The sequence below is a fragment of the Micropterus salmoides genome, unplaced genomic scaffold (assembly GCF_014851395.1).
Source record: "Micropterus salmoides isolate LMB-PRFRI ecotype aquatic unplaced genomic scaffold, ASM1485139v1 Ms_hic_scaffold_13, whole genome shotgun sequence".
NCBI classification, from domain to species: domain Eukaryota; kingdom Metazoa; phylum Chordata; class Actinopteri; order Centrarchiformes; family Centrarchidae; genus Micropterus; species Micropterus salmoides.
The window spans coordinates 9580310-9607610 of NW_024040374.1; the positions used below are offsets into that span (position 1 = coordinate 9580310).

Here is a 27301-nt window from a genome sequence, read left to right on the forward strand (position 1 = left end):
CCCATTTATAGTGATATATTTCTAGTTCATCTAGGCCTGAGTAATTTCCAATAAAAGTAAAATTCAGAAACACTTGTCAAATTAGAATAGAAACTGTTTATAGAAATAATTATCAGGCAGGGACGTCTGTTTATAGCTTATTCTATTCTGGCAAAAACAACTTTCTATTGTCTCACAGTACATATTGCTATTATCACAATACTGTTTCATTTATAATGTTAAATATACTTCATCATTTGAATAAAGCAGTTAACAATTAAAATTAGCAGATGCAGTCACAGACCACAATTTAGTGATCAGCCTTTGCCAATAAAAATCTCTCCCTATAGTGACATTTCCTCGATAGATGGTCAATGCATCATGAGCATTATTATCCGGCCTGCTGCTTGTCCTTTTAACCCCAAAGACTGCACAGACCATTCACATGAACTTTATATGAACCCTGCGGTCCAGCCATGAACGGGTCACACAGCGGTCAGTGATCGGAAACACACGATGGGACAACAGTACTTAATGACTTTATTAATAATATGATTTCAAAATAAAAAATAACATTAAAATAACATGTTTTGTCCTTGTTAACAACTTGCATCATATGGCCACATGGTGGCATTGTAATGCCAAGTTTTTTTTATTTTCAAAAATACCAAATTGTTCATCATCATCATCATCATCATCATCATCCAGTTCATTTGTTCTGCCCATCGTTTGGAGCTTGGACCACATATATGGAACATATTTTGGACTCCACCCTCCCTCTTTTACATCCCAGCTAAAAAAAATCCAACCTTTATAAATACAGACAAACCTGTCTCCTTGTCACAGACACATTATGACGACCACGGACACAGGAAATATCCCGTCTGCACATGCCCCCTCCCACCCCCCTCCATGTATTTGCAAGGTCTATAGTTTCGCTTTGTCCTCATCCTCTAAAGATCCACACAGTAGATATTCTACTTTTGCTGTATTATACACATATTATATATATAATAGTCTCAGCTGAAATGCTCCACTCCCACAGACCTCCTCAGAGTTGTGATGTGGGAGGGGCCACTGGTTCCGGAAGTGGTTTTCACCATTCAGTTTTTAATCTTAAATATTGCTTAACATAGACACCCAGGACTCGAACCAGATAATGTAACAATCATATAGGTGTACAGTAGAACCACCAGATTAAATCAATTCAACTTTGTTTGTGAGAAATCATGTTTTATTTGTTATTTTGGCATAACGGACGGCTCTAAATACTACAATACCCATGAGCCTCAGCCGCAGTTGCCATGGAGAAGGACAGATGGACCAATCAGGTAACATGAGTGAAATAAAAACAACTCACTGTTGCAGTTATTAACAGAACGCGGCGCCAATGTGGCGGAATTCATCCAAAAGGGACTCAAAAATTAAAAGTGAACTGATTTAAGCGGCAGATTGTAAAATCAGTTTTCATGCCGATCCTAGAAGTGCTCAAGCTGTGAGTCACGAAACACCGCCTATAGAAAAATGAATGATGCTATTCCGGTACCAGGAGCGCTCAAAACAGCTCCATCCCACTTCACAACTCTATTGTTTCCTATGATGTGTTTCTTCAGGCTCAAGTTATCATAACACAACACAATTAGGCTTTTGGGTACATACTTCCATGAATGAGTAGAAAAGAAACACCCAAATCATAACTGGACATGACAGAAATTTAACATTTTAGCTCAACAGTCAGTTCCCTGAACCAAAGTGTGGACTCCTCTTGTCCCCGTTCTGGTCCAGTTATTCCTACTGGAAGCAGAGGGTGAAGTTTAGCTCATCCAGCAAATATTTTCCAACACCTGCTTCTTGGTGTTCAGCTGTCATCAGAATCATGACACACAAAAACATACAGGGAACATCCCCCATAACATTTTGCCTAAAATAGATCCAACAGGCATGTTTGTGAATAATAGTGACAAATCATGCCAAAATAAAAACAATTAAATAAGAAACAAAATGGTTGGCAAAGAAAAAAAAATTCATATTGTATTGCATGTAAATATTGTATAAAATCCTTAAAAATACAGTTTAGGTAACTACTTAAGTACTGAAGTCATCACAGCCAAAAGTGCAGAGGTCCATAAATAAAACATTGACTGTGGGTAGACAGTGGGGCATCTCTCGAATCCCCACGTAACCTCCCCTCTCAACCACAACAACAAGGGACTGAATGAGTGCCTGGTCAAAGGTCAGAGTTCATGAACTAGGACTTAAAAGTTCCCACATCGATGCACAGAGAAGAGGACAGGAAGGTCGGTTTTTAAATCTCTCCTGTCACTGACAAACACACTCGCAGATGCACAAACGTCACTCACACAGTTTCAAAGTTCATTCTCAGTAATCACGGCCTGAAGTTCTGTTGACAGAGGCACACCTAGAGAACATGAGGGTGGGACAGGGGGAAGAGGTGAGGGCAGGAGGGGGTTACTGCAGGGCACATAAGGCGGCAGGGATCCTGGTTTTTCTTTCTTTTCTTGTCTTTTTTTTTGGAGACACATTTTCCGTGCTCAGGCGGCGTTTACAATAAGGGCAGAGGGAGTGTGTACAGGTCGCTGAGCCAGGCAGGCAACAGAAAAGGAGAGCGAAGTATTAAAGCTTTCAAAGCGTCAGAATAAAAACACTGTCGGGAGGAAGAACAGAAGAGGAGGGGAGGGAGGGAGGGAGGGAGGCAGGGAGGCAATGGCTCATTGAAGGTTTGTCCCATAGTGGGCTGGTGGTGTGTGTGTGTGTGAAGCCTGGAGGGGCCACAGGAACTAACACACCAGGGGCCTGAATAAAGAACTAAGTTCACCTCAGTCTGGCTTTCCTTCGGTTTTCTGGCTTCACAAAACCTAACACTGGTGAGCTGGTCTCACAACGCTGGCTCCTGGCTCTGTTAACCCACAATTTACCAGTGTGTTGGGGTTTGTTTACATTAAAGAAGTGTAACAAAAAGATGCCACGTCACATCAACAGTACCTTAATTTATTATATGATAAAACTGTTGATCTCCCTGGGGAATTTTTGTCAGTGCAGCAGCAAGTTAAAAAGATATAAAAAGATCACAAGAAATAGAAAACATCATATTAACTATTAATTATATTATATTAACCAAATACTAAAAGTAATAGGCTATATCTAATAGTGGGTATTGCTCTAAAGGCTTCCTCAAACTGTGCATGAACATGTTGTAGAGTGAGAAAAAGTTGATTATTGACATTTTGCTTATATGTTTCTTGTTGAACAAATATTTCAAATTAATCATTCTGAGCAATCCAGAACCTGACAGTTAAATATAACACTATTTCTGCTGCAAAGAGCAAGAGAGTAAATGTGCACATAAAAATAATGACAGTCTGAACAAGGTTACGGTAAGCTAACCCTAAACATGGGTTTCATTGATTATTAAACGACGATTTTAAGTCTACCTTTATTTCCTTTGGAAAGTGGCTTTGACATAATTGTAATAATGCAGTCCTGACATTAAAAATAATGCAGTGGGTGAGTAATGCTCAGCAGTGGAAATTGCACTGCTTCATCTCTGTATAGCAGAACGCCTTTTACGTGGCTAGATGCTGTGAATATAATGCTAGAAGCAAATTTTCAGTGTGTGGCTATAATATTTAATAGGGAGTATTTCTTTTTGCTTATGATCATCGTCTACATGTTCTTCTGAGCTGCAGTAATGCATAATTCAAAATAAACTTTGTTGAGCCTATTAAAGAATTGCAGTGCAATTAAATGCAACTTCAGTATCGCAAACTATGGCCAACCTGCTTGTGCTACATGCTAGAAGCACTGTTAAAAAGTGGGCAACTGCAGGCGCCCCTGTGGCTTCACGGTTATGACGCTGACACACAACAGGATGTCATTGTCCCTCTCTTACCTCCCCTCATTTCCTGTTACCACTCCTGTTACTGTCATCTCTAATAAAAGGCAAACAAATATTTATTTTTAAAAACACTGGGTAACTGCTTCTGGTACAACCATTTCTTAAATGTCTGATGCAGTTTATAGAACATAATTCTAAGTGAATCTACAGTTCTTTGTGCTCATTATTACTAGTCGTTTACAGGTTTTGATTTAATCCTCTAAACAGAAAATTCTCTGAAGGAGGTTTGCCAAGCAGCATAGGTTTAGTGATGTAAATTGCTTAAAGTAAAATTGAGCCAGCTTTGTGAGACCGCACAGCCTGGGTTTAAGTTATCTGTCTAACCCTTGAAATCTTGCTTCCTGATGCAGGCCCCTGAGAAATACATTTCAAATATATAGGGAAAGAAAACACACAGAGTGTTTTGTTTAGCTTATTTTTCTGCCTTTGTTGAAGCTCTTCAAGTGCCTGGTAACTTGGTATCAAACGCTCCACCACACATAAGTTCAAATACTTCAACCCGCTTGAAGAGGGTACGCCCACCATATTCAACAACAACCGTCTCTCACAAAACACACAACACACCTGAAGAAACTGTTACTAGAGCTAATTAATGTGAGCAACTACCACACAGTCACCTGACACTTCCTCTGTAAAACACTGAACCTAATCTCAGAAAGCAAGAACATAAAAACATGACCATCAGTGAAAATTAGTGGTCTGAAAATTTCGAGAGGGCTTGATTAACAGAAACGTCACTGATAAAACGGCAACAGCCTACAAAGACACTGGAAAAGGAGTAGCAGGGATAGAAGCCATTAAGACAATACTGGATACTCGTTTCCCCAAAGGGGGGTATTTGGGGGGTGGGGCGGGGGGGTGGGGGTTCAAGTCTGTGTGACCATGGCTAACAGAGCGCACACCCCCCCTCACACTGCAAGTCGCAGAAAAAGGCACTAGAGTGGGGCTGTTGCTAGCCGTAGAAAAGTAAAAGCGATATACATTCATAGCTCACAGGTTATCGTAACCGCAATCTGGGAATAAATACACAAAATGCACTTGTAGAAAAATAAAATGTAAAAAAGCGTGGCCCCTATTTTTTCTTATTTTTGGATTCTGGGAGACAAGTATGGCTACTTTTTCACGGCTTTATGAAATCCCCACCCGACCCTACCCATCACTTAGAAGGCAATTCAAGAGTGAGCCTCCACTGCTCTGGCCGTGAGCAGGCGAGCCCTTTCATGCACGCCAATATGGGAATAAGGGAGGAGGAGGGAGAGGAGGGATGGAGTGAGTGGGCTTCAGTGGGGAATGGGGGAGCTGTTGGTAGGAGGTCAAGGCTCAGCTTTCAGTGCGAGGAAGTAGAGGGGAAACTCAACAGAACATGTGTTTTCAAAAGTTCAGACAACAGAGAAAACTCATCCAAACAGCCTCTCTCTCTCACACACACACACACACACACACACACGCACGCACACACACGCACACCTCAGTGTCTTCATGTACAGTGTTGAGTGTAAGGACCTGGGAGACAAACATGTGCATGAATCTGGGTACCAGTTTACTTTAACCCCCCCCCCCCCCCATTTAGCATTTAAAAGCACTGTAAACATGTAACAAATGGTTTATAACCCACTATAATGTAGCTATAAGGATATTTTGTGTTTATTAATTTACAGTATTAATAACTTAATCTAGTGTGTTTTACTATATTGTTATTCATTATCTGTTTATAAACCAGCCTCCACGTAAGGGTGCCAACAGGAGGAGTTCTAGTTGTTGATAAATACATAAAAAGAACACTTATATCTACTTCCAAGTACATTATAGTGTGTTATAAACCATTTATTCAATGCTTCTACACTATTTAAAAATGTTAAATGGAGGAGGGGTTGAAGTAAAGTGTCACCTGAATCTGAATTTGTTTACAGTGTGTGTACGGGGAAGGAACGAAACCGGCTGTTTGTGCACAAGCTTCACGAACAAAGAGAAGTCAGTAACAACAAAGACAACACCTCTTAAACCTCAGCAGCGCTCAAATGCACACACAAACACACATGCAGTCAACACACAAACGACTCAAGAGTATGTCGGGAGAGAAATGAGCTCCAGCTGACAGCAGGGGGGAAGGGAACTGGAGTGTTCTGCCGAGTAAGGAGTGTGAAGGGGGGAGGAGGGAGAGTATTGGCTTTGCAAAGGCGGGAGCAATATGAGTGCAGGGTGAAGGAGGGGGTGTGGGGTGCATTCCACAGCGCTGCACAGACTAAAAAAAAAAAGACCAAAAAAAAGGTTGTGTAGTGAAAATCCTGACAGTAGACGGAGTTGAGCTACTCCTCTCCCACTCCCACCCTCCCCTCCACACCTCCTCCTTCAGTTTCCTCCACAGTGTCACCTGAAGGTGGTGTCTTCGTGTGTGCTTGTGTTTGTTCGTGTGGTAGTTGTTCGATGGTTCAGTCAGCCCTGTGAGACAGCTGCGACAGATGTGGCTGCTCGTCCCCTTCCTTAAAGAGGAGACATGGTGGCGAGTCTACCTCCACCGCTGCTGCCATCTACACGCTGGTTTCCCCACACCGGTTTCCACTTCCTGTCACGTGGCCGTCGCCTCCAGGTAGCTCTGTAGTTTGCGGACGGTAGATTCGTCCAGTGAAAAGAGGTCAAAGTCAAAGGTGGTGTTGGTCACGTTGAAGTGGCCCGTCTCCTCAATGAGGTTGACAATCTGACATAGCAGAGAGAGGAGTGATCAATTATCATAATTCATAACATTTGTCTTTCAGATCATATTATTCCTGAAAAAAACTTATTAAAAGATGCTTACATGGATCACCAAGTTTAAAAACCCCGAGCAGGTTTTCTGTAGAATTCACCAAGTTCAATTTTTACCACCACATAGCATTTTAAAGAGGTCATATTATGCTTTTTGGCTTTTTCCTTCTCCTTTTTTGAGTTATATATATTTTTTGTGCATGAAATAGGTTTGTGAAGTGAAAAAGCACAAAGTCCACCCCAAAGGGAGTTCCCATGCTGCAGCACACAGTGACAAGACGTCCGCCTGCTGCCTTTCCTCTCCCTTCCAAACACATTAGCTACCCGCCAGGCAGTCAATGGACATAAAGTTGTTACTGTGATGTAGAGACAGAGCTCAGTTAAAGCTTAATGGATGAAAGATACATTTGTTACAGATTAATAACTCACCACTGATACTCTTGCTCCAGTCCATGTTGCTAAGCTGGTAAGGGGATATACAGCTGAACCGAAGCCGGCTTCTCACGACCCGCCCTACTCTGCTTCTGATTGGCTAGTAGTCCTTAACTAGGAACTGCGCACGTGTTCCTCTCCCAACAAAGATCTTGTAGAGGTAAGATGTATCACTCCACAGCTAAAACGAAGCCTTCAACACACAGGGTGCAAAGAGGAGCTGCAGCAATGCAGTATGTATAACAAGGAAGATAGTGTTTTTTGAAAATGAAATCATGTAAACCTGTTCTGGTACAACCCCTAAATAAGATTTTGAACCGGAAAATGAGCATAATATGACCTCTTTAATACCTGCCAAAGTACTGTATGAAAGTATGACCATAGGGACAATTTGGAATTATTTACTGGTATTAATACCACATTTTTTCAGAACTTCCCAGTAGTATGCAAGAATAATTCCTAATTATGTAATTAATTACATTAATGTGACCTGGACCAATTAAATATGACAGAGTAATTTAAGCTTTTGTTAAAATCGACATTTGCCCATTATGAGAGGATGAACTTCCTAGCTACCGCAGCTAGCAGCAGTGACATTGCTACAGTCTGATGGTGCTGAATGAAACTGAGAAAACTGAGTATCATCCATCTCAACAATCCCACAACATCACTGCCTACAGCAGCAGACAAGAGAGTATATAAATATATTATCTATCTATGAAAAGATACTTTGCTTACAAGATATACAGGTGCACAACACATACCAGTTAAATGCTATTGCATGTGTTATGTGTTGTGTGCCTGTATAGGTTGCAAGTTGTTAAATGTTATTCATGTGCGATTCTTGTGATGGCTGTGTGCTGCCAGACGCTGTGTCTCTTGAATACCCAAAACAAATTTCTCCCAAGGGAGACAATAAAGACTAATCCTATCTTATTATAGTAAAATGGTTCTGGCATTCACTGGTTTTTCCTTGTATGCATCAAATTATCCCATCTGTTTTACATTCATTTACACTGATTAAACTGCAGATACATTTTCCAGTACAATACTTGGACAATGGAATATGGACAATGGAAAGAAGAAACACATACTTGCTGTAGGACATTACGCTCCCTTAAAGCCATCAGTCTGCGATGGAGGTCCACCAATTCTTCTGTGTAGGCCTGTGTAGAGTTTAGGGGGTGACAGAGGAGAGGGACATGGTTAGTATGGTATTGAAAGATTTTATAGAAGTAGAAGTTTGTAAAGTTAACGAAAGCTAACTTCCATTCAAACAAGGAAAAAAATTAATTTTCTGTCATTAATTTTCAGTGTGCCCTCGCAACAGACTGCGTTGTGCACTCTAGTGTGGGGGGCATTCCAAAAACACATTACATTTATTCACGTAGATTTTATCCAAAGTGACTTATAATTTCTATGTCAGAGGTTGCATGCCTCTGGTGCAACTAGGGGTTAAGTGTCTTGCTCAGGGACACATTGGTGGTTGTGTCACAATGGGGAATTGAACCCGGGTCTCACACCAAAGGCATGTGTCTTATCCACTACACCATTACCATCCCTACACAATACAATATCCGTCTAATCATTAGATTCCCTAACTACAGTGTTCTCCTTGCTATTAAAAAAAAGGACAAAACTAGAAAGCCTTGGTAACCACAGATCATGACAGAAACTATCTGAAGTAATGTGACATAATAGATTGGAAAGAAAATCGAGGACAAATGCAAGGCTATTGTTTTAAATGCAACTACCTCACTGTAATCTTAGTTTGTCACTCAAGTGAGGCAGTGGAGGCACAGCAAGTAAACGTTAAAGAACAAACCTTTCTCCCAATGTCCACAAACACAATCCATGAAACTGAGCATATGTTTCAAGAAGTGCAAAGAAGTGATATAAGATAAGTTTCCCCAAGTTTAATTTTATCACTACATAAATCATCTAGTCACAAAGAAGAAAAGAAGAGATTTCTTTTCAAGGGTTCATAGGCCAGAGTTTGTCTGCACATCTGGATCAATTCACCGGCCATTACTCCATCTTGATTTCATTAATGCGCTCATTGAATATTGAAAAAACACTGCATGTGTATGTGAGTTAAAGCATAAAAAGTTTGATTTACCCTTCCTACCTTGTCGTATCCCTTCTTCAACACCTTCTCTGAGCGAAATGAGGAGTCTGGACTCTTTCTGCCTGAAACCTGCAGAAAACAGATCAGACAAAGAGGGAAAGAAGGAAAGAAAGAGAGGACGAATACAAAGAGAGAGATGTTAGACCGTGAGACTTTCTGGGACTCTCCTGAAGCACTGTGGTTTCTATGTCTGTTTGCTGAATGTTTTTTTATTTCGTGCTGGGTAGGAACAAAGACATTAAAAATACGGCATGTACTAAAATTCTAAATGAGTCATCTCAACTAATGCCGTAGATCACTTTTTAATCATTTGTTTTGATAGTTTTACTCCTTTATGGGTTTCTCAAACATGCAAAACACATTTCTTCAGTAAATTTTAATTACAAAACCACAGGGACACACTATTTAAAGCTTTAGAAAATTCCGGTTCCTGTTGGCCAATGGTTATGTTGACAGCTGAACACTGAAAAATGCACGTACTGGATAAAGAAAAACTCAACACAATGCTATTGTTAAGAATTAATGAGACAAGAATCGGTAAACAACAGGTCGCACTCTGATTCAGACAGCTGGATCACAAGCATCCATGTCAATGTGTGGTTTCAGTGTTTATTTTAGAGTGAAACTATTTTAGTCCCTGTCAATACATCAGTGAAAGCAGTCAGTAAAATGAGGTCTGTGTGACTCACTTTGTTATTGGAGGAGTTGTGTTTCTGTGGGGGAGGGGCGGGGTCTCGACTGGGGCTGTGCGAGCCATCACTGCTGTCACTCTCGCTGTCCAGGCTGAGTCTGACAGGGGGACAGGACGAGGTCAGAGGTCAACCACACACAGACAGACCACATTGTCATACTGATTAGCATTGTACTTGGATGTGTGAGTCTTGGACTATAATCATTATTTGCTGCTAATGTGGAGCTAGTAGTCAGTCAAGCAAACAACATTAGCTCTTTTTGGTGTTTCATTTGCTTGTTATCATTTGGGGAGAAGACAGAACAGACTTAATTTAAAAAAAAAACAACAAGAGGAAACAATCTTGAGAAGAGACTAAAAAACGGGTTAGGTAGAGATAGGAAATTAAAGGCGCCAAGTTCACCACGTCACGCTGTGCAACATGGGTCTAATCTAATCTCAGAGGAGATCTGTGTGACATCACTTTTGAGGCAAGTCATGTGTGATAAAAGCCAGCTGAATTGTAGCGCTACAGTTTACTGTAAACAGGAAAAAATACGGATGCAAGCAGAAAGCTCCAGCCACCTATTTTCTGCACTTCTGGAAAAGCTGTCAAAATATCATAAAACGTTTTTCCTCTGGGCTGAGGTGGAAACCTTTATGTACTGATAAAGGCAAAATAGGGCTGTCACGCGATAACCACAAAATTGAGATAACGCGCTATTGGTCAAGCCTACCGCGGAGGATGGCAAGCAACGCAACAACCGCAATGTTCATACTTTACACTTCAGGGCGTGTTAAAAGAATAAATTCGTGCTTCAAAAGTTCCACAACCATAACAAGCTCTGTAACAGTTCAAGGACAGATTGCCTTGGGCTGTACATGACATGACCTCAAACTTGGAAGCTGTAAGTGTTGCCATGTTTTGTGTTGTTTTACCGTTTATTTTAAAAGGTTAGCTAACTTGGTGTTAGCATATTGCGTGGCTAATGTGTAACGTTGAAAATCCTGAGGGACAGTCGAGTTTGCTTGGCAAAGCTGTTGACTAGCACCCAGCAGCTAGCTTGCTCCAACCATAAAGCTGCTGTTAGCGGCTCGCTGTGCAGTGAGGTGAGATCCACAGACACTCTTACTATGCTATATGGCACCAAATTACTTCATTGATGAAAAATGTGATAATACAGCACTGTTGAGCCCCAACATATAATATAACATAATTATTTCACTGCGACAGCCCTAAGGCAAAATGGAACAAAGTGCAAAGGAAACAGACTTTGTGAATCAATCATGATGTACGTGACTTAAATGTCCACTGAAGAGACTAAAAATGGCAAAAATGATTGTAATATTCCCATGTTTTCATCAAGTTTTCCATTGTTTTCATCTGTTTGAGATTTGACTGGATAATCCTTTTGTAGCTTTTCTTCTTCAGCAACGGTTTAATGGCACCCAGCTTGAAAATTCGCGCCAGCGGTTTATCTCGATGTGCTCAACTCCTAATATTTGCACAACAGCAGTGGATGGAAAGGCACATTATTTTTGCATTTTCATTTGCCAGTTCTCTGGAAATTTGTTTAAAATGCACTCTAAATGTGGATGAAAGCTTGGCTACAGACATGTCACAGAATCGCACCATCCATCTGTGTCGCGTTAATGTTTTGAAAATGAGCAAAAGACAATAAATGAGCTTTGACCATAACACTAGCACTTGTCTAAAAATCCCAAACGAGGAGAAGAGGAGGACCCCGTCGCAGCCAGGGAAAAGACTGCAGAACGCGAAGTGAGTGAGTGTTTTAGCAGCAGCTTTACGCTAGCTTGCCAGTGTGTTTCATCGATGAACTCGTCTCATAGTGCAATCTCAGTTTTTGATTGATGACTAAACATGTAAAGAAGCCTTTAGAGAGACTGACCGAGAGTCGCGGTTGGGGGGGTTGGTCTTTATGGGCGTCTCCTCCTCTGAGCTGCTGTCATCGTCATCTGACTCTTCTGACTGGATCTCCTCCACCATGGATCGAAGGGGGCCTGAGAGGGGGAGAAACAGACTAAATCACTACTGACCTCAACCCTACAACTCCAGAAAATCTTTAAACACACCCAAATTCCACCTTATATTATTACATTAAAATATTGTGAATGCTCATCTCTGCCATGAAAAAAGGTGAAGGGACTCTAACCTTGCCCTTGTTTCTGTCCCGGCTCAAAGTCCGAATCTGAACTGGAGTCAGAGCTAGAACTGGAGTTGGAAGGACTTGAAGGGGCCGACTGCTGTAGGAGGAGGAGAAAAAGAAGAAAATTATGAGAGGGGAAACAAGGGAGAAAAGAAATGGAAGGAATAGGTAAGAAGAGAAATGGGCTAATTAGTCTTGAGTTCAGCACATGAGGTGATTTTATTGTGCTGTTTCTGACTTCTGGACTGCTGCCTTTTATCTGACTATTTTTGGGAAGTATAAACATTCAAGATCAAAGATTTGGAATTAAATTAGGTCCAATCGGAAAGAACTTTCATGAATCTATGAATGCAGTTGTGTAACAAATGGATAAAAATACAAATGAGCAAGAACAGCATAAAAATTGGAACTGAAATAATTAGTCCATTTTTTTTGGTTGTGATTATGAAATTTGAAGATGTTCCATTGGGCTTTAGGAAAGCGTAACAGGGACGTTCACTATTTTCTGACATTCTATAAACTAATGAAAATAATCATTAGTTTCAGCCCTACATAAAATATATCATGATAATGAAGTTTTTGAACAGCATGACATTATGAATTGAAAGTATCTTTTTCACTTTCAAGAAAGTCTGAAAAATGTTGCTTCTGCTCATGTCCTGTGTGCTCCTGTGAAGCTGACATACCTCTGACTTTGAAGATGCTTCGTCCTCTGAATTCGACTCTTCTGACTCTGGAAGTTTTTTGGGCTCCTTCGGCTCCTGCGTGTCATTCTTTCCTTTGGCCCAGCGACCTTTTTCCTTGGGAGGTTTCTTCTCTGCGTAGGGCTGGCTAGCTGCAGATGAGGAGGAAACACGAGGAGAAGTTCCTGTGAAGGCCCCACCCGTCTGCCCCTTTGGCCCCTCTGAGCTGCCCTTCTTCTGCTTCTTCGCACTGGGTTTGGGAGACTCAACAGTGGAGGGTCGTTTCCCCGGGGCTTTGGGCTCTGTGGGACCTCCCACACCTCCTCCCCCACCCCCCCCTCCACTCCCAGCCCCCCCTCCTTTGGGGGACATGCCCTCCATTTTTGACTCCTTCAGGGTGAGTTTAGGCTCCTTAAAGGCGGCCTTGGGTAGGACCTTAACTTCATCTTTCACTTTGATTTCTGACGGCTTTTTTGAAGACGAGGAAGAGGAAGGATCGCGACCACTCTTACTGCTTCCGTCTCTTTCGTTGTCTCCTTTCGACGTGGCTTTGCTCTCAGAGTCTTTTCGCGGCCGTTCACGGTGCTCCTTGGTCAGCTTGTGCGGTTTGGGTCCTTTGCTGCTGCCTCCACTTCCTTCTTTGCTGGGTTCCTGGAGAGACAAAACAACGGCACTGTAATTTACAATCTACTCTTAAAGCACTCAGCCAAAGGGCCCATAAAAGGATACAGGCTCAGCTGCACAGAGACCTCATCAAGGTCTTGCCAGTCTATCCTGTAATCACCTTCACTGTGAACAAGATGTCAAATTAATCATTTATGCAATAACTTAAAATATACAGTATACAGCCTTGCTAGTGGGTCGGTCCCTCTTAGGCACAGGGGTATTTTAGGCTATATTCTAAATTCAGCATGCTAACTTGCTCACAATGACAATGCTACATGCTAATGTTTAGCAGGTAGAATGTTCATCGTGTTCGCTATCTTAGCCAATTATCCCTAAACACAAAGTTCAGCTGAGGCTGATGGGAATGTCTCTACTTGGTCATAAACAAAAGTATTGGACAAACTGAAATTTTGATGAACAGATGATGGTTCTAAATGAAAAGTCTGAAAAGGTACAACAAAGGCTATAACAATTCATCCCGAGGGGGGAAATGGATGTTTGTACCAGAATTCCTTGCCAATCCATGTAATAATTGTCTAGTCCTTTCACACAAAGAAACATAAATGAAGAAAACATGGTGGCACTGGATTTTGTTGATATTTGTTGGACTTGTTTCTGTCTGGACCAAACTGGTGGACCGACAGACCGACTTAGTCATCCCTGAAGTCGTGCTGTTAGGATGGCCAAACAGTAAAAAAATGTATACAAAAGAAAAAGGTAGTTAATCACATACCACTTCACAAGTAAAACAAATATACTATAACACTCTGCGCTAGAGTATAAAAACTATGCACCCACTCTGTCATATGCAAACAGGCCATGGACTACATTAGTTGTATTGCTGGAGTTACATTAGATTACACTCTTACCTTGAAGTGCAGTAAATGAGCTAATTTCAATTTGTAGTAAAACTTTGGGTGCAGCAGACAAAGTAATCATGTAGTGAAGCTTGTATGTGTCAACCACATCCACAGGAGTGGCTTTTAACAGATCTCTCTGGCACACTGATACAGGTTGAGGATTGGATTTCCACACTGTTCATCCACTTATCAGCAAACTGTTTTACAGGTTTTCAAATGTACCCTATTACACTTGATATGTACATAAGAGCTGTTATTATGTTCATTCACTGTGAAAAATAGACTCAGACTGGAAGATTACAGAGAGCGGTGTATGGGGCTCTCACTTTTTCTATGTCAGCAGATGGACACTGCTGGATGTAACCCGGTCCTTTATCTGCCTCAAGTCTGTGCTCAAACCACACCCACTCATGCCACAATAATAATGTGGGTCAAAGTGACATGTATTTATGTGTCAAAATGAAGGACAAATTTAGTTTACAGCTTGAATCAGTCCAAAATGTGGGTCTTTAAGTTGTGTAAATTACTCAAAATCAGACCTCAGTCTAGAAAAAACATTTGTGGTGCATACAGAAGCAAACCTTATCAAGAGACAAGGCGAACTATGCAAAGCTACGAGTGACCCGCCATTTCATTTAAGTGAAGAATGAAGACCTTACCACTGTACTGGTCTGTGAAAACCTGATACCAGAAACAGTGGAAACAATGGAAAACACAAGGGGATCAGTTTCCTGTTTTCCCCCTGATATGTCCTCTCTCCCTGCAGATAAGATGGCTGAGTAATTCTGCACACATGCATACAGATACTAAAAAACAGCTGGCAATAATTATAAGCCTGAGTCAGCCTGTTCTGAAGACCGATTTAATGATTTTGTTAAGGGCATATGATGTTAATTTAGACATTTACCCCTATATATCAATACACATTGACTGGAATGATCAATGAAGTTGTGACACTTGATTAAATACTCCAAATGAATGAGCAATCTGACAGTACTAGTGAGATAATAAGCTGATATGTTTTCGGGCAATTTAACCAACCTTTGACACATGAGAGGTCTTAGTCTTCTTGGGGTCTGAGAAGGCAGAGAGGGGTATGGTGGGGAGCATCGGGTAGTCTGGACTGGGTCTCGACACAGCTTCAGCCCCCTCTGGAACCACCAATACCTGAAATTAAAGAGAGAGTTACTTACATACATTCTCATATAGTGTACAGAGCCTTTATTTGACTGAAGACAGAACCAGGCTTTTAATGAGTTTTTCTCAAAGACAATGTAACATGGCTCACAATTGGAGCACTTCTATCAGTTCAATGGTCATAAAACTCTCCCAAACCTTGAAACATCAGTACAAAAGATGAACAACTTAGTTAGAAAATAGCTCTTTCTTCAAAAAAAGTCAATAAGCACATCAAAACTTCAAGGGGGACGTTAACTACAACTCCCAATCTCAAGGTGCATTACGGCAAGAAACCTCCAAGTCACCAAGCTTTAAATTCTGTTGCATGCACTGAACACCAGATTACGATTTTGAGCAAACAAAGAATCCTGCACACTTTCCATCACTTGTTCTCACTTTATTAACAATGTTTCAGTCCTCCGACCTTCATCAGACAAAGCTCATCCAGAGAACCTTCGAACCTGTCACTAACACTTTATGGTGTGCAAGAACTTTTTAATAAATGCGACCTAGATTCAGATAAACATACAATAGACAGATAGACAAATTAAAAGTAATAAATACATTTAAGCAAGTTTACAGAAATTGACACTATGAGATAACGAGCTTCCTAGCTACTGCAGCTAGCACTAACTGACAGTGTGAGCATGTGAGTCTGATAGTGCTGACTGAAATCCCACAAGAAAAGTTTTGAACAGCCTCTTACACAAACTATCCAGTGCCACAACAATGCCACTTTTGTATGTTTTATGTTTAACTTATACGAGTGTTTATGGCAGGGAGAAAAAACAATATTCAAGACTTTTATAAATAAAATGTAACACCTTTTAAGGCCTTTCTGAAGAAATGGATCAATGTTTTCAAGACCTGCAGATGCACTGAGGATATCGCTTAAAGAAAGACTTGAAATGGGAATCCAGAACTTCACAACTCTATTTGAGAAGAACTGGTATAATACATCATGTGGTACCACAATAAGAATCAGGTTCATTGCCAAGTTGAGTACACATTCATGGAATTTGTTTTGGTATGTTGGTGTATTTGCATGTATTTATATATTGCCCTTTGTTGCATTTACAAATTGTCTTGATGCCTTTTATGTTTTATGTAAAGCATTTTCCAATGCCTTGTTGGTGAAATGTGCAATACAAATAAACTTGCCTTGCCGTAACAATAAACATAGTAAGTATAAAATATAAAGAACGATAAAGTGTAGCTGCCATTATAATACTTTTATTGACTTTAGTATCTGCTATTGACCATAGTCCCTCGCTGAGCCATCAGTCAAGTCAACCTGGCAATCAGCCAGTGTGTCAGGCAGCCTCACCCCTCCAGCTTTAATCAGCTTTCTCCTGAATTCTTTGGTGGGGTTGTTGAAGGTGAGCTTCTCACAGCGCAGGTGGTTGACTGGTGGGTTGCCCTCCAAATTAAGGAACAGGTCGTAGTTGAAACACACCTTTTTTGGCTCCTCCTGAAGGAAGACAACAGGATGAACATTGGTTTAACCCACGCTTAACAGCATGTTTGACAAATAACAATAATTTGTGTGTCTTTCTGCATTACTGCCCTACCTCTCAATACCTACATATTTGACAGCAAAAGATAAAAGCTTAATGAATGAACTATAACCCTGGAACTCAATAAAACAGATAGACATAGCTGGAGCCGGCACACAGATAAGAAATAAATAACATTCCTGAGAGAAGCTGTAGAAGTGGACAATTAAGGTTGAGGAAAAGGCAGTAAGACATTAATGAGAGATTTTATATACAAAAATGTCTTCTTGTAAATGGATTAATGGTTTCTGGTATTTAAACTCCTCTTGCTTGACTTTAAATATTTTCTTGACTGATTTCTGTGTTCACTGTGTATTACTTAAGTACACTAAAGATAAGGAAGTAGCATTTCTGGTACAGTCTAGAGGGTTAATATTGTAAAGAATAAAAGGACATGATGGTACACTAATGTGCACATACCTCTTAAGCATCATCATGATCTTGTAATGAAAGTAAAGTGGTTCCTGTCTTTCATCATTCATTGAATTGCCTGACGAAATCACTTAAAGGGAGAAATGTCTCCTTATCAAAGTAATTTTACAAGCACAATTGTGCATTCTGATTGGTCCTATCTGACCTATTTCAGAGTGTGTTAGTAAGGCTGTCCAATGTGAAGCCACTCTCAAAGAAAAATGGACAAACAGGTTTTTAAACCATCTCTGCATTGCACTTAAACAATATACATGCACTTAAGTAACCTGATTACTCTTGGTTACGGACAGTAAAAGTAATTCAGAAACATCATGTACAAGGAAGACCTGGTTTCTTTTGCCAAGTTAAAGAAGAACCATCTTAACAGTAAATAAACAAAACAGATTTCCTCCCAGTAACCCAAATTTATGTGTGCATGTCTTTGCTTGTAAATGTTTTAGTGCAGTTCAATACTATATTCACTTTATTAAAGAGTTTGTACTATAACACCCATATTGTCACATTACTATCTGTGATTTCCTAAAACCTATACTTTCTAATATTTTTCCACAGCCTCAATTAATTTTTTATATACTGGTAAATATATTATCTACATGAAAAGACCTATCAACCGCCCACAGTTTACTATCCGTGTCCAGTCGAGCTCACCTTGTTCTTGAAGTAGACCTCAATAGGCATGAGGAAGCCTGCGTAGCCCGACTCCTCCACTTTGTACGGCGGCTCCTTGCATACTGCAGACAGACAAAGACTCACATTACTCTTTTCAATTGAATGACATAATGAAATAATGACTGATGTAGTGGGGTAGACAAATAAATTAACTAAATTATGTCACGTTATTGAAGAAGAGTCTTGGTAAACTATATAATATTGTGAATTTTTCTACACTAAAAAATTATGATTGGAACCAGCAAAATGTTTCATGACTGCCATGATAATGGATTATCATTATTTTTTAAAAACAAAAACAGTGCCATTTGTAATAAATTATGAATGAGCTCCAACTTAGCTGACATGTTTTTAGGCATTTACAAGATGGATAGTGAGAGCATTCATTTATAAAAGAGCCAGAAACGTAAAGAGAAAAATGATATGGATTATTTCACTGCACCATTACATCCATTAGTGTACTATACATGGAGGCACTGTTGTCACTTTGACCTCTGTGAATGATCACATATATACAACTTAATCTGAAAATTTATTTAAAACAGTGCAAAACAGCATGTATTCATTATTTTAAGTGAAATTAGTTTCCGTCCCTATGTGTTTTGTATGTCCTATGCTGTATTCATTACTTAAGTATTTATGCAGCATCTAAAACACTTACATACCTTTGAGTATGACATTTGCTATGAAAACAAATGTTGCAGAGTGTTTGCATGTTCAAAAAGTATCTTTCTGTCATACCTCTCTTGGGTTTGGGGAAGCTCTCATGCAGGCGGAAGACAACCTTCTCGACAAAGTGCTGGATGTCGCCGGTCTCTGGGCCTCGGACAAACACCATCCAGTCGTGGGTGAAGCCTTCTGATGTAACTTTTTTTCTCAGCTGGGCTCTGTGGCCCAACTCCAGCTTCACCTGCACAGTGCACTGAAAGGGACAGACAGAAACTTGAGATTCAAATGCTGGATATTACTACTCTAGACCTGTAGCTAGACAACATGGGAGAACATACAAAAGGCAAAAAATAGGTAAAATGCTAACGACAACAGCAGAGAAGCAACATATTTATTCAGATCAAGAAAGTGATGAACATTTGTCTGCCGTTATCTACGCTTTGTACACCTTGTGGTGAACAGAGCCAGTTCAGACAAATGCCTTGACATTCACTTCTTCCGTTTAGCCTTTTAAACTTTTAACTGCAGGTGGAGTCTTTGTTTTCTCATGATGAAAAGATTTACATGTCTACGCTCATATAACCTGAGCATGAGAAATCACATATTATGTATTCCAAGCATTTATAATTGCAAATTAAATGTAACATTTATTCTACATTGTTTCTTGACTATAATAAAACCACTAGGTTTACAACTAACAATTATTTAAAGGCATGTCAATTTTTATTTCTATTGACCTAAATTCCAAATTTGGCTCAAGAGGTTTTACAATCTGTACACAGCATACAACACACCATCTATTGTTAGATCCTCAATTTGGATATGGACAAACTTCTAATTTTTCTAATTATTTATTAATCTGCAGATGATGAAAATGCTAGAAAACTTAAAAAGGATATCTTCAAATCACTTATTTTGTACAACCATTGGCCAAAAAAAGATAGTCATAAGATAAAGATAAACAACATGTTCTCAAATTTAGAAGGTGAAACTTATAAAATTATTAAAGCTACGGTACGCGAAACAATTCTCTTTGTATCCTGACAGCAATCAATAAATCAAATGCTCTGACACAAACATGAAAGGAATCTGGTGTCTGTGGCTGTCGCAGTTCTGTAATAAGCAAGGCCTACCTGCCTGTCTACCTACCTACCTGCGGCCATTCTGCCTGTGCACTCATTGCGCATGAAAATGTGTTTTGGGGGAGTTGCTTTGAAGTGAGGCACAAACCTGGTAGGGATTTTTTCGGTTGGATACTTTCAAAATTTAGACTCTAGGAAACTGTCCTGGACATTACTTTCTGTCAGAGTTATAAATTACACTACCCAACAATACATTAATTGCGGCTGAAATAATTAGCCGATCAACCCATTAGTGAATCAAAACTATATGCACTACTGCAACTATTTTGATAACTGATTGTTTAATTTGTCTTTTGATGTTTCCAGTTTCTTAAAGTTTTATAGTGGCTGAGACAAACCTTGCAAATTTAGGGATGCTAAACAAATAAACATAAGCAAAGCTACTTATTGAGATTAAACCAAAGAGCCATTATTAATTGGTTTCAGATTCTACTTTAAACAAAATCTCTGAATCTCTATTTTGAGTGTGTGGACTTCAAACTCAAGAGGAGAGGCCGAACACTTGGCCTAGACAAACACAAAGCTGGAACAGTGTCGGGACGCTCCCTGTGGAATGGGAGTGATTAGCTGCCCGAGCCGACAGATCTCAAAAGGTTTGTCCAGAAGAGGGGCACATTGTTGAGCTACCTCTCTCTGCCAAGAACAATGACAGCAGCGGGACAAGCAAATGACACTGTGCTGGTGTGATGATGGTGATTGGCGTAGCAAGTGAAGAGGCTATGGAGATGGAGAGCAGAAGGGAACGAGGGGAAGGTGGGCAGAGGGGGGGGGGGGGCAAGAGGGGACAGAAAGGCACTTTATGTCCAGGGGAGGACTGAAGAATGTGGGGATTTGGCCCCGACAGAGAGCAGCTCGTGAGCTGGGACTGAGTGGGGGGATTAGAGGGGACAGGATTGAGATGAGCTGGTCTGGCACTCTCCGGCTCACTCACACACACACACACACACACACACACACACGGGCTCACTCACTCACTCACTCACACACACACACACACTTCCCATGCCTGGCACTCTGCCCGGCCATTCTGTGGCAGTAATGCCCTTAAACTCCAGACTCCGCCACACCCACAGCAAGCAGCCGTGGAGTCCCTCCAACAATCAACAACCCCCTACCCCCCACGGCGACTCCGCCAAATCAGAAATGTGATAAGGACAACATAAAATGCAGGATGATAATGAGCCAAAGAGGAAGACGGTGGTGACTCTCTATTAGAAATCAAAGGAGGCAATATGAAGCTGGGGAAAAAATTGAGTTGCTTGAATTGTTGGGATCTGATCTGCTGCTTTTATTTTATTTACATGACAGTACAATTTATTATTATGATTATTAGTATTTGGGTTTTGGACTGTTCATTGGACCAAACAAGGCATTTGCAGACATCAACTTAGGCTCTCGATTATTATACCAGCCATTTTTCACAAGGCTTTGACATCATATACAGCAAACAATTAATCAAGAAAATAACCAGTTTAATCAATAATTAAAACAATCATTAATTGCAGCTATAGTGAAATACTAGTGCTGCAATTGAAGATTGATTACACTACCAATTAATCTGTTGATCATTTTCTTTATAAATTGATTTGTCTATAAGATGTCAGTAAATACTGAAAATTACTTTCCAGAGATTCTTTAAATTGTTTGTTTTGTTTGACCCACAGTCCAGCACCTAAATATATTGAATGTACAGTGATACAAAACCCGAAAAAAGCAACAAAACCTCACATTGTAGAAGTTGGAGAAAGCAAATGTTTGGCATTATTCAAGCAAAATGACTCAAATAGTTTATTTAAGATTTTATTTTCTATTGATCGACTACTAAAATAATGGACTAATCCAATGGTTATGTTTCTCAGTCATTCAATTCTACTAGTATCAGATGGCCAAAATTACTTGTGGCAACACATTTATTCAACTATCCTCTATTAAAGGCAACACAGGGAGACAAAATCTAACACAAAGACACTAACAACGAGACGTGCTTGCTCTCTCTCTCTCTCTCATACACAGTGGTCCAATTGAAGGGAAATACAAATTTTGGCAGACACACTAGGTCCCACGAATACAATGAACTCCCAGCTGACATGTAAATAACACCCCTCATGACCATTTTAATCTCTTCTAGCTAATGAACGATTAAAATGAAAAGTCAGAAAGTTTCCCTAGGAGAGGAACACGCACAAAAAAAAACAATCATGACAGCAGCTGTGTTTTGATGAAGCTGCAGGTTGCAGCTAAATCCTTCATCACACTTAACCGTATAACTAAAAGATGGCACAAAAAGAGATGAAACAGTTACTTGTATTGGAAAATGGTCAGTCCCGGAGAGCCACAGAGGGAGTCACAAATAGCCTTATCTGCATGCACCAAAGGGAAACATGTGAGTATTGGAAATAAGGTGTGTGGATGAGCGTGTGGGGATTACAAAAAGCTGCATGGCCACTCATCCTGTAGTCACAAAGGCAGTGTTCATACATATAGATCTTGTAACTAAACTGCAAATATCAGAATGTATGCACACAAAGTCATAACCCTACTTCACTAATCAGGCTGTCATCCAGCTGTGTCATGATGCTGTAATGTGTAGTAAATAAATTCAAATATACATTTATAGACAGAACTTGTTCTGACAGATCAACTGCAGGTTTATTAGGTCCACATATCTAAATCTAATGCAGAATCAATACAACAACCCTGAAATATATCTTAATTTCAACAAAGATAGGAAATATTAGAAACACCTTCTAATACAAATCAATCCAATAGGATCACAAACTGCAGCCTCAAAAAGGACCATAAACTTACCTCTCCTAAACTTGTTTTAACAAGAACAGTATAACCTTCATGATGGTGAGGCTTTTAACTGCATGTACCAATAAACTGGCAACTGTGCATAATCTTGTGTAATAAGAATGAAAAATCAAATGCAAATCTTTCACATGTGACATAGTTCACATTCATCACAGAAGAACAGCTACACTATTCTTTTAACTTGTGGCAGAAGTCTTCCTCTAGATGAACACTCACAGATCTAGTTAAACTTCAAAGGGACCAACGCTGAATGGGGCTAGTTCCAAGAAAGTGGCTGAGCCACTTTCCATGGGTGTGTGTGGCCTAACCATCTGAAATGTAGTCCTGAATAACCTCAGGCATTTAGAGTGTAACCCACTCTCAAGCAATATCTCACTTACAGTTTGCAGATATCTCATTTGGTTTACCCACATTTCTGTTTTCTGCAAAATAAATGATGTAGCTTTTTAAGGATGACATAAATCTTAACTGGGCAAATTTACACATGAACAGAATAAAATGCAAAGACAAGGTCTTGTAGGAGCAAAGGGTTTACAAACCAGTCTTAATGTTTTATATTCTGGGTTCTTTAGGATTAGCCAATACATGGGTGGTAATCAAGTTCAACGTGTGCCACAGAGCTTTTCCACCATGGTACATGCATTTTAGTTTACAATCATGAATACGGGGAGCATTAAACATTAACCAACTGTTGGCAAATGATGCACAGATATTACAGAGGTTGATGGTGTTATTAGCCTTGCATGTGAGGTTTCAGGCCGCTGGCAGTGGAGACACCACCCCGCCTCTCCTGCCCAACCTGGAGAGGACAAATCTTTTCCCCGGCGCCTTGCAGCGGCTCCTTAGCCTTTAGCCAACGGCCGACACTCTCCTGATAGGTGGACTAGCTTAGCTTAGCTATACAAAACCTCGACTCGAATTGGTCCTCATGGTATTTAACAACGTGCATGTGCGTTTTAAAAACGAGAGAACGGAATAAACACCAGGTGTAAATCTCTTTGTGTCCCCGGTTGTGGCTACAGCTATACAGCGGTGCTGAATGGTGCGGTAGACTGAAGCTAGCTAGCAGTAAATACCGATGTATGAGTGCCCAGCTAGCATAGCTTCAGAGCCAAACAACTACGAGTTCATTAGCGGCAGGAGCATTTTTTTTTTCTTCTGGCTAGCAGAACAGAGGATTCATTCCTGCTCTGCCTGCGCGCAGCCTGCTGCCATTTTCTCCGTGAAAAGTTCACATCCCACAAGGAGACACAAAAGCCACTGTACCTGGTTCTCCATGTTTCTCTGGCCTCAGTGATTGTTGTATTTATTTACAGCGGCGTTTGTGGAGCGTCTCCCCAGCCTCTGCTCCTCATTGTGTGTCAATCCAGCCCAGAAGCGGAAGGCAGACGGCTCCCCTCCCCTTCCAGACGGCTGCTGGCAGGCAACCAAAACAGAAAGCTCTCTCAGCCAATAGGGAATCAAAAAATGTAAGCACTCTTAAAAGAAACCAATGAGAGCAGTCAAGAGGCGGGGCATAGACAGAACTGCAAATACAATTAAAGCATTTTCTGGTGGTTTTCTCGAGTGACAGCGAGCTTGTCCCAATGGCTACAGCTCTGTTTCAATTGTAAAATGCACATGATGCTAATTGATTAATCGGGGATCGATTGTATAGGTTTGCATCGCTATTAGTCTAGTAAGTGCAATATCAATATCATTAATATAACCAGGAGGCTCATTTGATACTCATACAATTTAATATCTCACAATCCTCTTATATATACTAATAATTAATGTGTGAGCTTTCTCTTTCATTTCCAGCCGAAGCTTCTGTGCTATAAACGGGTCCATAAGAAACAAAGTAAACATTTACTCAAGTACTGTATTTAAGAACATTTTAGAGGTTTTGAAGTACTTGAGTATTTTTTATGCTACATTTTAATTCTTCTGAACTACATCTATGATGATGAAAATAAAGTGTTTTTACCTCTAAAATCTTAAACTACATTTAATTAATAGCTATATTTACTTCACAGATGTAGATTTTACATACATATGTAAACAAACATATGATTAATGTATAAAATATGACAAATATGACAAATTAACTTTAACATTCCTTTTCTCATACATAACCAGATCCTCTGGTTCAAAAATTATCAACATATAAGATCATTCATATTACATTACATGAAGCACTTACAATGAGGTCCCCCTGCATGATGCATAATGAGTTCTTGCACTTTTTTCTTTCTTCTTTTATTCTTCTAGTACTTTCTTTGGTGGGTGTTTTCAGTGTTTTTAGTATGTTATAGCAGTTAAATCATCTCAATACTTCTTTCATCAGTGGTGAAAAGCTAACAAACATGTAAGTATAGGCTATTTGGTAAAAGCATGGTAGCCTGCACAAATTACATAATACAAATTCTTTTCAAAAGAATCTAACGTTATTGAAAAAATATGGTGATTGCACCGCTTTTCTAAACGTGGGTATATCTGAATAAATGTATTATAAACTCTGACGCCACATGTTAACACTGATCTTTCTCAGCCTGTGTCTCAAATGTTTCATCTGAAAAGAAAGCAGTACATAAGACATATCTTTTATACAGAGTCAGGGAGTGAAGTCTCTGTGGTGCTTAGACTTTGATGTGAGATTATCGGGCCTCAGCTATGACAGAAGGTCACCACTCTCTCACTGGCTTGGTGCCTCCTCTTCTCCTCCTGCCGCTCAATCTGATCCAGTCTGCCTCTCAGTCAAATCGGAGTAAAAGAAGTCCCACCTGGCTGTCAGAGAGGAGGGTGTCCCACTTGTAGTGAAACATTAACCTTTAAATCCTCCTTTTCAATATGCAGGGAGAGGGAGAATTACAAAATGAATCCATGCCCCACAGGTTTCACACACATTGCAAAGGCTTATTAAAATTAAGAACAAATGCCTTTTAAAATTTATCAACAGGTGTAATTATTAAAAAGCTGTTCAGTAGAAATTACAAAACTTCATTCATTCATCCATTCATTCAGCTGATGTTTTTATCCAAAGCGACTTACAATTGCTATTACAATTGCTATATGACATACAGACTGATAGTCTGTATGTCATATGTCAGAGGTCACACACCTCTGGAGTAACTATGGGTAAAATGTCTTGCTCAGGGACACATTTGTGTATCACAGTGGACTTGAACCCGGGTCTCTCACACCAAAGGCATGTGTCTTATCCACTGCCCCATCACCCCCCCACAAAAAATAATCAAACCTGAAAAAACATTAAATACATGTAATAAACAATGTGGGCAAAATACTATATCTCTCTGTATAAAAGTTTAATGGTAGGATGAACAAAGCTTTTTCTTTTGACTACTTTTTTGGCACCACACATTGACGTCATTAGGCCTATTTTAAGGGGGCTGAAGCCACCCAAACATGGTCCTAAGCCCCCCCCATAAAAAATTATTAGATTTAGATTTTTTCTTATTGATTTTTTTTTTTACAGTACAGAAATGTACTCGACAAAGAGAAGCAAGAATATTCATAAATACTATAGAATAATACAAATATAATTTGTATTTATTGTCTTAAAATAATCCTTTTGGTTGTTTCCCCTGCTTCATAATCTGCTGACATCGGGCACTAGGACCCTGACGGAGGCTGCCTTTCATTGCTGCTCTGCCGAGCTGTAGAGCAATGTTACTTCCAAGCAGCAACCTCCGGCTCTCACTTCTGATACCAATACGGAAGTATCTGAAACTGCAATTCATCGAGTGGCCACTTGAGGCTGGCTGCAGAAGGGAGTCAATCTCCATTGACCCCCATGTTAAAATGCCCAGCTTTACAGCAGAATAAAACATGTTTACAGCCTGGTTCAAAAGATGGTTTTAGTGCATATTGCTAATTTTGCCCTTCGTGACAACTGTGAGGGGGGGGGGGGGTGAATTTATTTATAACTCACCTGTTTAAATGATATTAAGCCTTAAAGTTCTGCATTATTAGGGGCGTGGCCGCTTTGATTGACAGGCGCCTTTTGCCGCTGCCACTGCTAGCACTCAGTCCGTCTCTGTTGGCCTCACTCAGCTACATGGAGCTCTGAGGCTCAGCTTGTTGGAGCCGATTGGACATTTCTACAAGCAGATACCGGATGAATAACGGCAGGCTGTGCAGTTTATTGGAGAGAGAACATCCAGGAAATCTGTGTTCTACTTGGTTAGTGAAATTCCTGTATTTTATTAATGTGTTAACACTGAACAGGTATTGCTGTCAGCATATAGCTTGTTAGCTTAGCTCGTTACGCTAATTAGCATATATATATAAAAAAAATCCTGGAGGACGCACCCAATTTTTTTTGCTTCCAACGCCCATGTAACATTACAATCATTTTTGATCAACAGAGGAGAAATGGAAGAACAGAGTATGTCTGTCGCTTTTTTTTTTGGCTTCTTCACCGGTTGTTGAGATAAGTGTAGTTCTAATACAGTAACAAAAGCGATGTGAGTGCAAAGATTTTGCAAGTGCAAGTTATGCACAACCTAGGGGCTAAGCACCTCCCCCCCCTTCTTTCAATCCTAGTGAGTACCCTGGCACCACACATACATAAGACAATCATGCGCTTCAATT

At 40.1% G+C, this 27301-nt stretch overlaps 1 protein-coding gene across 5 annotated transcripts in view; it reads right to left on the reverse strand.

Moving 5' to 3' along the window:
* Window positions 1–501: 501 nt before the first annotated feature.
* Window positions 502–27301, reverse strand: part of mllt1a (MLLT1 super elongation complex subunit a) — a 35939-nt gene continuing 9139 nt past the window's right edge. The window contains exons 2-13 of one of the 5 annotated variants that reach the window (XM_038715394.1): window positions 23972–24121; window positions 18822–19002; window positions 18060–18142; window positions 16751–16894; window positions 15286–15411; window positions 12722–13369; window positions 12042–12132; window positions 11778–11889; window positions 9887–9986; window positions 9198–9266; window positions 8164–8235; window positions 502–6590 (exon numbers count right to left, since the gene is read on the reverse strand). In XM_038715394.1, the coding sequence (XP_038571322.1) occupies window positions 6462–6590; window positions 8164–8235; window positions 9198–9266; window positions 9887–9986; window positions 11778–11889; window positions 12042–12132; window positions 12722–13369; window positions 15286–15411; window positions 16751–16894; window positions 18060–18142; window positions 18822–19002; window positions 23972–23983 (1767 nt within the window). In that variant the 5' untranslated portion in view covers window positions 23984–24121 and the 3' untranslated portion in view covers window positions 502–6461. Of the gene's footprint in view, window positions 6591–8163; window positions 8236–9188; window positions 9267–9886; window positions 9987–11777; window positions 11890–12041; window positions 12133–12721; window positions 13370–15285; window positions 15412–16750; window positions 16895–18059; window positions 18143–18821; window positions 19003–23971; window positions 24122–27301 lie in introns of all 5 variants that reach the window. The other 4 variants (XM_038715392.1, XM_038715393.1, XM_038715391.1 and 1 more) reach the window with 4 other exon arrangements.